The sequence below is a fragment of the Oncorhynchus gorbuscha genome, linkage group LG12 (genome assembly GCF_021184085.1).
Source record: "Oncorhynchus gorbuscha isolate QuinsamMale2020 ecotype Even-year linkage group LG12, OgorEven_v1.0, whole genome shotgun sequence".
Lineage (NCBI taxonomy): Eukaryota > Metazoa > Chordata > Actinopteri > Salmoniformes > Salmonidae > Oncorhynchus > Oncorhynchus gorbuscha.
This window is the reverse complement of record NC_060184.1, coordinates 68,776,692-68,789,132: the sequence shown is the minus strand read 5'-3', so window position 1 is coordinate 68,789,132 and position 12,441 is coordinate 68,776,692. Positions and strand designations below refer to the sequence as shown.

Here is a 12,441-nt window from a genome sequence, read left to right as displayed (position 1 = left end):
TGTATGTGTGTTTGTGGCAGCGTCTCAGTGTGTATGTATGTGTGTTTGTGGCAGCGTCTCAGTGTGTATGTATGTATGTGTGTTTGTGGCAGCGTCTCAGTGTGTGTGTATGTATGTTTGTGGCAGCATCTCAGTGTGTATGTATGTATGTTTGTGGCAGCGTCTCAGTGTGTGTGTATGTATGTTTGTGGCAGCGTCTCAGTGTGTGTGTATGTGTGTTTGTAGCAGCGTCTCAGTGTGTGTGTGTTTTGGCAGCGTCTCAGTGTGTATGTGTGTTTGTGGCAGCGTCTCAGTGTGTCAGCGTCTCAGTGTGTGTATGTATGTTTGTGGCAGCGCGTCTCAGTGTGTGTATGTGTGTTTGTGGCAGCGTCTCAGTGTGTATGTGTGTTTGTGGCAGCGTCTCAGTGTGTATGTGTGTTTGTGGCAGCGTCTCAGTGTGTGTGTGTGTGTTTGTGGCAGCGTCTCAGTGTGTATGTGTGTTTGTGGCAGCGTCTCAGTGTGTATGTGTGTTTGTGGCAGCGTTCAGTGTGTATGTGTGTTTGTGGCAGCGTCTCAGTGTGTATGTGTGTTTGTGGCAGCGTCTCAGTGTGTGTTGTGTTTTGTGGCAGCGTCTCAGTGTGTGTGTGTGTGTTTGTGGCAGCGTCTCAGTGTGTGTGTGTGTTTGTGGCAGCGTCTCAGTGTGTATGTGTGTTTGTGGCAGCGTCTCAGTGTGTATGTGTGTTTGTGGCAGCGTCTCAGTGTGTATGTGTGTTTGTGGCAGCGTCTCAGTGTGTGTATGTGTGTTTGTGGCAGCGTCTCAGTGTGTGTATGTGTGTTTGTGGCAGCGTTTATGTGTGTTTGTGGCAGCGTCTCAGTGTGTATGTGTGTTTGTGGCAGCGTCTCAGTGTGTATGTGTGTTTGTGTGCAGCGTCTCAGTGTGTGTGTTTGTGGCAGCGTCTCAGTGTGTGTATGTGTGTCTCAGTGTGTGTGTGCGTCTCAGTGTGTGTGTTGTGTTTGTGGCAGCGTCTCAGTGTGTGTGTGTTTGTGGCAGCGTCTCAGTGTGTATGTGTGTTTGTGGCAGCGTCTCAGTGTGTATGTGTGTTTGTGGCAGCGTCTCAGTGTGTGTATGTGTGTTTGTGGCAGCGTCTCAGTGTGTGTATGTGTGTTTGTGGCAGCGTCTCAGTGTGTGTATGTGTGTTTGTGGCAGCGTCTCAGTGTGTGTATGTGTGTTTGTGGCAGCGTCTCAGTGTGTATGTGTGTTTGTGGCAGCGTCTCAGTGTGTATGTGTGTTTGTGGCAGCGTCTCAGTGTGTATGTGTGTTTGTGGCAGCGTCTCAGTGTGTATGTGTGTTTGTGGCAGCGTCTGTGGCAGCGTCTCAGTGTGTGTGTTTGTGGCAGCGTCTCAGTGTGTATGTGTGTTTGTGGCAGCGTCTCAGTGTGTGTAGCGTCTCAGTGTGTTTGTGTGGCAGCGTCTCAGTGTGTGTATGTGTGTTTGTGGCAGCGTCTCAGTGTGTGTATGTGTGTTTGTGGCAGCGTCTCAGTGTGTGTTTGTGTTTGTGGCAGCGTCTCAGTGTGTATGTGTGTGTTTGTGGCAGCGTCTCAGTGTGTATGTGTGTTTGTGGCAGCGTCTCAGTGTGTATGTGTGTTTGTGGCAGCGTCTCAGTGTGTATGTGTGTTTGTGGCAGCGTCTCAGTGTGTATGTGTGTTTGTGGCAGCGTCTCAGTGTGTGTATGTGTGTTTGTGGCAGCGTCTCAGTGTGTGTGTATGTGTGTTTGTGGCAGCGTCTCAGTGTGTGTATGTGTGTTTGTGGCAGCGTCTCAGTGTGTGTATGTGTGTTTGTGGCAGCGTCTCAGTGTGTGTGTGTTTGTGGCAGCGTCTCATGTGTGTTGTGTTTGTGGCAGCGTCTCAGTGTGTATGTGTGTTTGTGGCAGCGTCTCAGTGTGTTGTGTGTTTTGTGGCAGCGTCTCAGTGTGTATGTGTGTTTGTGGCAGCGTCTCAGTGTGTGTATGTGTGTTTGTGGCAGCGTCTCAGTGTGTGTATGTGTGTTTGTGGCAGCGTCTCAGTGTGTGTATGTGTGTTGTGTGGCAGCGTGTCAGTGTGTATGTGTGTTTGTGGCAGCGTCTCAGTGTGTGTGTGTATGTGTGTTTGTGGCAGCGTCTCAGTGTGTATGTGTGTTTGTGGCAGCGTCTCAGTGTGTATGTGTGTTTGTGGCAGCGTCTCAGTGTGTGTATGTGTGTTTGTGGCAGCGTCTCAGTGTGTGTATGTGTGTTTGTGGCAGCGTCTCAGTGTGTGTATGTGTGTTTGTGGCAGCGTCTCAGTGTGTATGTGTGTTTGTGGCATGTGTGTTTGTGTGTTTGTGGCAGCGTCTCAGTGTGTATGTGTGTGTTTGTGGCAGCGTCTCAGTGTGTATGTGTGTTTGTGGCAGCGTCTCAGTGTGTGTATGTGTGTGTTTGTGGCAGCGTCTCAGTGTGTATTTGTGGCAGCGTCTCAGTGTGTTGTGTTTGCAGCGTCTCAGTGTGTGTGTGTGTTTGTGGCAGCGTCTCAGTGTGTATGTGTGTTTGTGGCAGCGTCTCAGTGTGTTTGTGGCAGCGTCTCTCAGTGTGTATGTATGTGTGTTTGTGGCAGCGTCTCAGTGTGTGTGTTGTTTTGTGGCAGCGTCTCAGTGTGTGTGTGTGTTTGTGGCAGCGTCTCAGTGTGTGTGTGTGTTTGTGGCAGCGTCTCAGTGTGTGTGTGTGTTTGTGGCAGCTCAGTGTCTCAGCGTCTGTGTGTATGTGTGTTTGTGGCAGCGTCTCAGTGTGTGTATGTGTGTTTGTGGCAGCGTCTCAGTGTGTGTATGTGTGTTTGTGGCAGCGTCTCAGTGTGTGTATGTGTGTTTGTGGCAGCGTCTCAGTGTGTATGTGTGTTTTGTGGCAGCGTCTCAGTGTGTATGTGTGTTTGTGGCAGCGTCTCATGTCAGTGTGTGTATGTGTGTTTGTGGCAGCGTCTCAGTGTGTGTATGTGTGTTTGTGGCAGCGTCTCAGTGTGTGTATGTGTTCTCAGTGTATGTGTGTTTGTGGCAGCGTCTCAGTGTGTATGTGTGTTTTGTGGCAGCGTCTCAGTGTGTATGTGTGTTTGTGGCAGTCTCAGTGTGTATGTGTGTTTGTGGCAGCGTCTCAGTGTGTTTGTGGCATGTGTGTTTGTGTTTGTGCAGCGTCTCAGTGTGTGTGTGTGTTTGTGGCAGCGTCTCAGTGTGTGTGTGTGTTTTGTGGCAGCGTCTCAGTGTGTGTATGTGTGTTTGTGGCAGCGTCTCAGTGTCTTGTGGCAGCGTGTGTATGTGTGTTTGTGGCAGTGTGTGTATGTGTGTTTGTGGCAGCGTCTCAGTGTGTATGTATGTGTGTTTGTGTTTTGCAGCGTCTCAGTGTGTATGTGTGTTTGTGGCAGCGTCTCAGTGTGTTTGTGTTTGTGGCAGCGTCTCAGTGTGTAGTGTGTTTGTGGCAGTAGTGTGTGTTTGTGGCAGCGTGTGGCAGCGTCTCAGTGTGTATGTGTGTTTGTGGCAGCGTCTCAGTGTGTTTGTGTATGTGTGTTTGTGGCAGCGTCTCAGTGTGTGTGTGTTTGTGGCATGTGTGTTTGTGTTTGTGGCAGCGTCTCAGTGTGTATGTGTGTTTGTGGCAGCGTCTCAGTGTGTATGTGTGTTTGTGGCAGCGTCTCAGTGTGTATGTGTGTTTGTGGCAGCGTCTCAGTGTGTATGTGTGTTTGTGGCAGCGTCTCAGTGTGTATGTATGTGTGTTTGTGGCAGCGTCTCTGTGTGTTTGTGGCAGCGTCTCAGTGTGTATGTGTGTTTGTGGCAGCGTCTCAGTGTGTATGTGTGTTTGTGGCAGCGTCTCAGTGTGTGTGTGTGTTTGTGGCAGCGTCTCAGTGTGTATGTATGTTTGTGGCAGCGTCTCAGTGTGTGTGTGTGTTTGTGGCAGCGTCTCAGTGTGTGTATGTATGTTTGTGGCAGCGTCTCAGTGTGTGTGTGTGTTTGTGGCAGCGTCTCAGTGTGTGTTTGTGGCAGCGTCTCAGTGTGTATGTTTGTGGCAGCGTCTCAGTGTGTGTGTGTGTTTGTGGCAGCGTCTCAGTGTGTATGTGTGTTTGTGGCAGCGTCTCAGTGTGTATGTGTGTTTGTGGCAGCGTCTCAGTGTGTGTGCGATACCTATTTTTTACTGCCATGTTCCGAGTGAGCGGCGCCTGCAGTTTCCTCTGTTGGCACTGCTGTTACCCCCGGAGACAGGACGTGGGGTCTGGAGGGCCCCCTGCCTCCGCCCCCTTCCCCCCCACTCTCACACCCCTCACTCCTATCCTCTACTGGAGGCGATCTGGCTGCCAAACTCCTGATTCCTTAACCAGCCGGCCTTCAGGCCAGAGGACGATGAGGTGCCAGGAGTAATGGGCTGGCCAGGATTGACTGGTGCTATCAGGGCAAGGCATGCACCTCAGGCAGATCTGTTAACAGTGGTATTGTACGTAGGTAGCGTCTTCTGTGTGCAGAGACTGCACAGTTTGACCTTTACAATGCAATAACATCCAGGTGAGAGAAGTGGGCTACTGGTAGTTTATCAGATGAATGAAGGAATTTCCAAAGAGAGTTTCAGGAAACTGAAAAAGAGCGAAAGAACAAAATGAACCCCTCAGTCATCTCTCCTCTTGTCCCTGCTCTCCCTTCAGGATGTGAGGCGGACCCCGAGACGAAGCGTTGCACAAACCACACATTCTCACACACTTCTGTTGGCTCTCTGTGTTTATGTCCTGCTCCTATCTCTACACCAACCACACACTTCTGTTGGCTCTCTGTGTTTATGTCCTGCTCCTATCTCTACACCAACCACACACTTCTGTTGGCTCTCTGTGTTTATGTCCTGCTCCTATCTCCACACAAACCACACACTTCACTTCTGTTGGCTCTCTGTGTTTATGTCCTGCTCCTATCTCTACACAAACCACACACTTCTGTTGGCTCTCTGTGTTTATGTCCTGCTCCTATCTCTACACAAACCACACACTTCTGTTGGCTCTCTGTGTTTATGTCCTGCTCCTATCTCCACACAAACCACACACTTCTGTTGGCTCTCTGTGTTTATGTCCTGCTCCTATCTCTACACAAACCACACACTTCTGTTGGCTCTCTGTGTTTATGTCCTGCTCCTATCTCCACACAAACCACACACTTCTGTTGGCTCTCTGTGTTTATGTCCTGCTCCTATCTCTACACAAACCACACACTTCTGTTGGCTCTCTGTGTTTATGTCCTGCTCCTATCTCCACACAAACCACACACTTCACTTCTGTTGGCTCTCTGTGTTTATGTCCTGCTCCTATCTCCACACAAACCACACACTTCTGTTGGCTCTCTGTGTTTATGTCCTGCTCCTATCTCTACACAAACCACACACTTCTGTTGGCTCTCTGTGTTTATGTCCTGCTCCTATCTCCACACAAACCACACACTTCTGTTGGCTCTCTGTGTTTATGTCCTGCTCCTATCTCTACACAAACCACACACTTCTGTTGGCTCTCTGTGTTTATGTCCTGCTCCTATCTCCACACAAACCACACACTTCTGTTGGCTCTCTGTGTTTATGTCCTGCTCCTATCTCCACACAAACCACACACTTCTGTTGGCTCTCTGTGTTTATGTCCTGCTCCTATCTCTACACAAACCACACACTTCTGTTGGCTCTCTGTGTTTATGTCCTGCTCCTATCTCTACACAAACCACACACTTCTGTTGGCTCTCTGTGTTTATGTCCTGCTCCTATCTCCACACAAACCACACACTTCTGTTGGCTCTCTGTGTTTATGTCCTGCTCCTATCTCTACACAAACCACACACTTCTGTTGGCTCTCTGTGTTTATGTCCTGCTCCTATCTCTACACAAACCACACACTTCTGTTGGCTCTCTGTGTTTATGTCCTGCTCCTATCTCCACACAAACCACACACTTCTGTTGGCTCTCTGTGTTTATGTCCTGCTCCTATCTCTATCACAAACCACACACTTCACTCTGTTGACTCTCTGTGTTTATGTCCTGCTCCTATCTCTACACAAACCACACACTTCTGTTGGCTCTCTGTGTTTATGTGCTGCTCCTATCTCCACACAAACCACACACTTCACTTCTGTTGGCTCTCCTGACTGTTTCACCTGTCCCACCTGCACCCCTATGACCCCCTACACCCACCTGCACACCCTTCTGACCCCCTCACACCCACCTGCACCCCCTTATGACCCCCTTACACCCACCTACACCCCCCAACTGCCCTCCGTCCCCAACATCCTCTGAATCTTCACCTTCCAGGATTCAGCTACCAGGGGTGGGGTGGAGGGGGCACTATCTCCACAGGCGCCTAACAAGACAGAGGAGACATAGAGGTATTTACTATAGTGTAGTGTATAAGGCAGAGGAAAATAGGAGGGAAAAGAGGCGTCTTAAGGTTGGACGAGGGATGAGGGGGCTGTCAGCCAGGTAACACTGGGGATGAGGGGGGCTGTCAGCCAGGTAACACTGGGGGTGAGGGGGCTGTCAGCCAGGTAACACTGGGGAGGAGGGGGCTGTCAGCCAGGTAACACTGTGGGTTTATGTCACTGGGGATGAGGGGGCTATCAGCCAGTTAACACTGGGGGTGAGGGAGGCTGTCCAACACTGGGGAAACCACAGCCAGTTAACACTGGGGATGGGGGGGCTCTCTGGGGATGTCCTGCTCCTGGGGATGAGGGGTCTACAGCAAACACTGGGGGTGAGAGGGGGCTGTTGGCCAGTTAACACTGGGGATGAGGGGGTTCATGTTAACACTGGGGATGAGGGGTATCTCTATCAGCCAGTTAACACTGGGGGTGAACCACACAGCCAGTTAACACTGGGGTGAGGGGTGAGGAGGGCTATCAGCCAGTTAACACTGGGGTGAGGGGGTGAGGGGGCTATCAGCCAGTTAACACTGAAGGGGTGAGGGGGCTATCAGCCAGTTAACACTGGGGGTGAGGGGTGAGGAGGGCTATCAGCCAGTTAACACTGGGGGTGAAGGGGTGAGGGGGCTATCAGCCAGTTAACACTGGGGGTGAAGGGGTGAGGAGGGCTATCAGCCAGTTAACACTGGGGGTGAGGGGTGAGGAGGGCTATCAGCCAGTTAACACTGGGGGTGAAGGGGTGAGGGGGGCTATCAGCCAGTTAACACTGGGGTGAAGGGGTGAGGGGGCTATCAGCCAGTTAACACTGGGGGTGAAGGGGTGAGGGGGTATCAGCCAGTTAACACTGGGGGTGAAGGGGTGAGGGGGCTATCAGCCAGTTAACACTGGGGGTGAAGGGGTGAAGGGGTATCAGGGGGGTGAACACTGGGGGAGGGGTGAGGGGGCTATCAGCCAGTTAACACTGGGGGTGAGGGGGGTGTCAGCCAGTTAACACTGGGGGTGAGAGGGTGTCAGCCAGTTAACACTGGGGGTGAGGGGAGGGTCAGCCAGTTAACACTGGGGGTGAAGGGGTGAAGGGGGTATCAGCCAGTTAACACTGGGGGTGAAGGGGTGAGGGGGTATCAGCCAGTTAACACTGGGGGTGAAGGGGTGAGGGGGTATCAGCCAGTTAACACTGGGGGTGAGGGGGTGTCAGCCAGTTAACACTGGGGGTGTGGGGGTTAACACTGGGGGTGAGGGGGTGTCAGCCAGTTAACACTGGGGGTGAGGGGGTGTCAGCCAGTTAACACTGGGGGTGAAGTGGTGAGGGGGTATCAGCCAGTTAACACTGGGGGTGAGGGGGTGTCAGCCAGTTAACACTGGGGGTGTGGGGGTGTCAGCCAGTTAACACTGGGGGTGAGGGGGTGTCAGCCAGTTAACACTGGGGGTGAAGGGGTGAGGGGGGGTATCAGCCAGTTAACACTGGGGGTGAAGGGGGGGTGAGGGGGGTGATCAGCCAGTTAACACTGGGGGAAGGGGTGAGGTGGGTATCAGCCAGTTAACACTGGGGGTGAAGGGGGTGGGTAAGGGTTAACACTGGGGGTGAAGGGGTGAGGGGGTATCAGCAGTTAACACTGGGGGTGAAGGGGTGAGGGGGTATCAGCCAGTTAACACTGGGGGTGAAGGGGTGAGGGGGTATCAGCCAGTTAACACTGGGGGTGAAGGGGTGAGGGGGCTATCAGCCAGTTAACACTGGGGGTGAAGGGGTGAGGGGGTATCAGCCAGTTAACACTGGGGGTGAAGGGGTGAGGTGGGTATCAGCCAGTTAACACTGGGGGTGAAGGGGTGAGGGGGGTATCAGCCAGTTAACACTGGGGGTGAAGGTGTGAAGGGGCTATCAGCCAGTTAACACTGGGGGTGAAGGAGCTATCAGCCAGTTAACACTGGGGGTGAAGGAGCTATCAGCCAGTTAACACTGGGGGTGAAGGAGCTATCAGCCAGTTAACACTGGGGGTGAAGGAGCTATCAGCCAGTTAACACTGGAGTTGAAGGGGTGAGGAAGGCTATCAGCCAGTTAACACTGGGGGTGAAGGGGTGAGGAGGGCTATCAGCCAGTTAACACTGGGGGTGAAGGGGCTATCAGCCAGTTAACACTGGAGTTGAAGGGGTGAGGAGGGCTATCAGCCAGTTAACACTGGGGGTGAAGGGGCTATCAGCCAGTTAACACTGGAGTTGAAGGGGTGAGGAGGGCTATCAGCCAGTTAACACTGGGGGTGAAGGGGCTATCAGCCAGTTAACACTGGAGTTGAAGGGGTGAGGAGGGCTATCAGCCAGTTAACACTGGAGTTGAAGGGGTGAGGAGGGCTATCAGCCAGTTAACACTGGGGGTTGAGGGGGGTGAGGTGGAGGGTCCACATGTTCCCCTGAGAGAGGGCTGGATGCTTCCACCATGTCACTGAAACTCTAGTAAACATTTCCTTTAATCCTCCTCCAAGAAAACAACCCTTTTACACAGACTCTGTCTCTACAGTAACACAAGGCTCTGTCTCTACAGTAACACAAGACTCTGTCTCTACACTAACACAAGCCTCTGTCTCTACAGTAACACAAGACTCTGTCTCTACAGTAACACAAGACTCTGTCTCTACAGTAACACAAGACTCTGTCTCTACAGTAACACAAGACTCTGTCTCTACAGTAACACAAGACTCTATCTACAGTAACACAAGACTCTGTCTCTACAGTAACACAAGACTCTGTCTCTACAGTAACACAGACTCTGTCTCTACAGTAACACAAGACTGTCTTCTACAGTAACACAAGACTCTGTCTCTACAGTAACACAAGACTCTATCTACAGTAACACAAGACTCTGCCTCTACAGTAACACAAGACTCTGTCTCTACAGTAACACAAGACTCTATCTACAGTAACACAAGACTCTGTCTCTACAGTAACACAAGACTCTGTCTCTACAGTAACACAAGACGCTGTCTCTACAGTAACACAAGACTCTGTCTCTACAGTAACACAATACTCTGTCTCTACAGTAACACAAGACTATGTCTACAGTAACACAAGACTCTGTCTCTACAGTAACACAAGACTCTGTCTACAGTAACACAAGACTCTGTCTCTACAGTAACACAATACTCTGTCTACAGTAACACAATACTTTGTCTCTACAGTAACACAAGACTCTGTCTCTACAGTAACACAAGACTCTGTCTCTACAGTAACACAAGACTCTGTCTCTACAGTAACACAAGACTCTGTCTACAGTAACACAAGACTCTGTCTCTACAGTAACACAATACTCTGTCTCTACAGTAACACAAGACTCTGTCTCTACAGTAACACAAGACTCTGTCTTTACAGTAACACAAGACTCTGTCTACAGTAGCACAATACTCTGTCTACAGTAACACAAGACTCTGTCTACAGTAGCACAAGACTATGTCTACAGTAACACAAGACTCTGTCTCTACAGTAACACAAGACTCTGTCTCTACAGTAACACAAGACTCTGTCTACAGTAACACAAGACTCTGTCTCTACAGTAACACAAGACTCTGTCTACAGTAACACAAGACTCTGTCTCTACAGTAACACAAGACTCTGTCTCTACAGTAACACAATACTCTGTCTCTACAGTAACACAAGACTCTGTCTCTACAGTAACACAAGACTCTGTCTACAGTAACACAAGACTCTCGCTACAGTAATACAATATTCTGTCTACAGTAACACAAGACTCTGTCTACAGTAACACAAGACTCTGTCTCTACAGTAACACAAGACTCTGTCTACAGTAACACAAGACTCTGTCTCTACAGTAACACAAGACTCTGTCTCTACAGTAACACAAGACTCTGTCTACAGTAACACAAGACTCTCGCTACAGTAATACAATATTCTGTCTACAGTAACACAAGACTCTGTCTCTACAGTAACACAAGACTCTGTCTCTACAGTAACACAGACTCTGTCTACAGTAACACAAGACTCTCTCTACAGTAATACAGATTTTTTAGATCGTTTTGTGTTATGCAGTAATAATGATAACATGCATCACACGTCTTGCCAATGTGGCCTCATTTGAGTCATTAATGGCCCCCAAACTGTTCTGTGTGGTATTGATGTTCATGATTCGCTCGGGAGTCGTGAATGTGTGCAGTGTTGCTTTTGTGTGGCTGTAAGTATGGTTGTGTTGTGTTCAGGATGTGGTCATGGTTCTGAATAACTCATGACATGGCTGGGTTGACTTCATGATTGGTTGGTGGTTGAGTTCACAAAATGGTTGTAGTTGTGTTGGGTTTATGGTGTGGCTATGATGGTTGACCATGTTTTCTAATCCCTAACCGGAAACAGATATCTCATTTTGTGTGACATTGATTTTATTAGACTGTTTGTACAGTTGTGGTCATGACCGTGTGTGTTCATGCCTGCAGTTCCCTGACCGTGAGTTGACCCCAGACCAGAGGAACATAGTGTGGAACAGCAGACAGGGCTTCCTCATCCGCAGTCCCACCTACTTCTACATCGGCCTGTTCTCCTGCAAGACCTCTGTCAACGGGACCACACACTCCCTCAGTTACCTCACACACAGACAAGGTGAGCACACACACACAAATGCAGACACATACACACAGACACATACTTACACACACACACACACACACACACACACACACACACACACACACACACACACACACACACACACACACACACACACACACACACACACACACACACACACACACACACACACACACACACACACACACACACACACACACACACACACACACACACACACACACACACACACACACACACTTACATGACACACCTATAGACCAGGTGAGCACTACCAAGGCCAAGCATCTCAATTGATCTTGCAGATTTTATATACTGCAGCAATTAAATGAGTGTCTCTTCCACTCCCCCTCTCCTCTCCAGTGAATAAGATTATGGAGGTGTATCTGAACAGTACTAGTCCCATCCAGACTTTACAGGGGGACAGTCTGGCCATCAACTGTACTGTCACTGCAGAGTGGAACAGCAGAGTGTCCATCAGCTGGGACTACCCTGGGCAGGTGAGAAACATATGAAGTACACTGGAATTATGAAGTACACTACAATGAAGTGCACTATGTTATGTAGTACTGTATGTAGAATAACTTTGAAGTATTTATACAGTACCAGTCAAAAGTTTGAACACATCTACTCACTTAAGGGTTTTTCTTTATTTAAAAAAAACGATGAAATAACACATATGGAATCATGTAGTAACCAAAAAAAGTGTTCAACAAATCTAAATATATTTTATATTTGAGATTCTTCAAAGTAGCCACCCTTTTCGTTGATGACAGCTTTGTCAAAGTTCCTGAAATAGATTTGTTTTATGGAATATTCTCAGGACCATTTATCATCAACCATCACTCCTGTGTTCCAATGGCACGTTGTGTTAGCTAATCCAAGTTTATCATTTGAAAAGGCTAATTGATCATTAGAAAACCCTTTTGCAATTACGTTAGCACAGCTGAAAACTGTTGTTCTGATTAGAGAAGCAATAAAACTGGCCTTCTTTAGACTAGTTGAGTATCTGGAGCATCAGCATTTGTGGGTTCGATTACAGGCTCAAAATGGCCAGAAACAAACAATTTTCTTCTGAAACATGTCAGTCTATTCTTGTTCTGAGAAATGAAGGCTATTCCACGTGAGAAATTGCCAAGAAACTGAAGATCTCGTATAACGTTGTGTACTACTCCCTTCACAGAACAGTGCAAACTGGCTTTAACCAGAATAGAAAGAGGAGGGGGAGGCCCCGATGCACAACTGAGCAAGAGGACAAGTTTGATAAACAGACGCCTCACAAGTCCTCATCTGGCAGCTTCATTAAATAGTACCCGCAAAACACCAGTCTCAACATCAACAGTGAAGAGGCAACTCAGGGATGCTGTAGTACACCTTGTGGAAAGCTACCCGAAACGTTTGACCCAAGTTAAACAATTTAAAGGCAATGCTACCAAATACTAATTGAGTGTATGTAAACTT

General features: G+C 49.1%; 1 protein-coding gene across 1 annotated transcript in view; it reads left to right on the top strand.

Moving 5' to 3' along the window:
- The window catches only part of flt1 (fms related receptor tyrosine kinase 1), a 41,053-nt gene that overhangs the window by 18,698 nt on the left and 9,914 nt on the right, over positions 1–12,441 (top strand). Inside the window, exons 5-6 of the mRNA XM_046292797.1 lie at positions 10,830–10,992; positions 11,344–11,480. Of these exons, the coding sequence (XP_046148753.1) occupies positions 10,830–10,992; positions 11,344–11,480 (300 nt within the window). The remainder of the gene's footprint in view (positions 1–10,829; positions 10,993–11,343; positions 11,481–12,441) is intronic.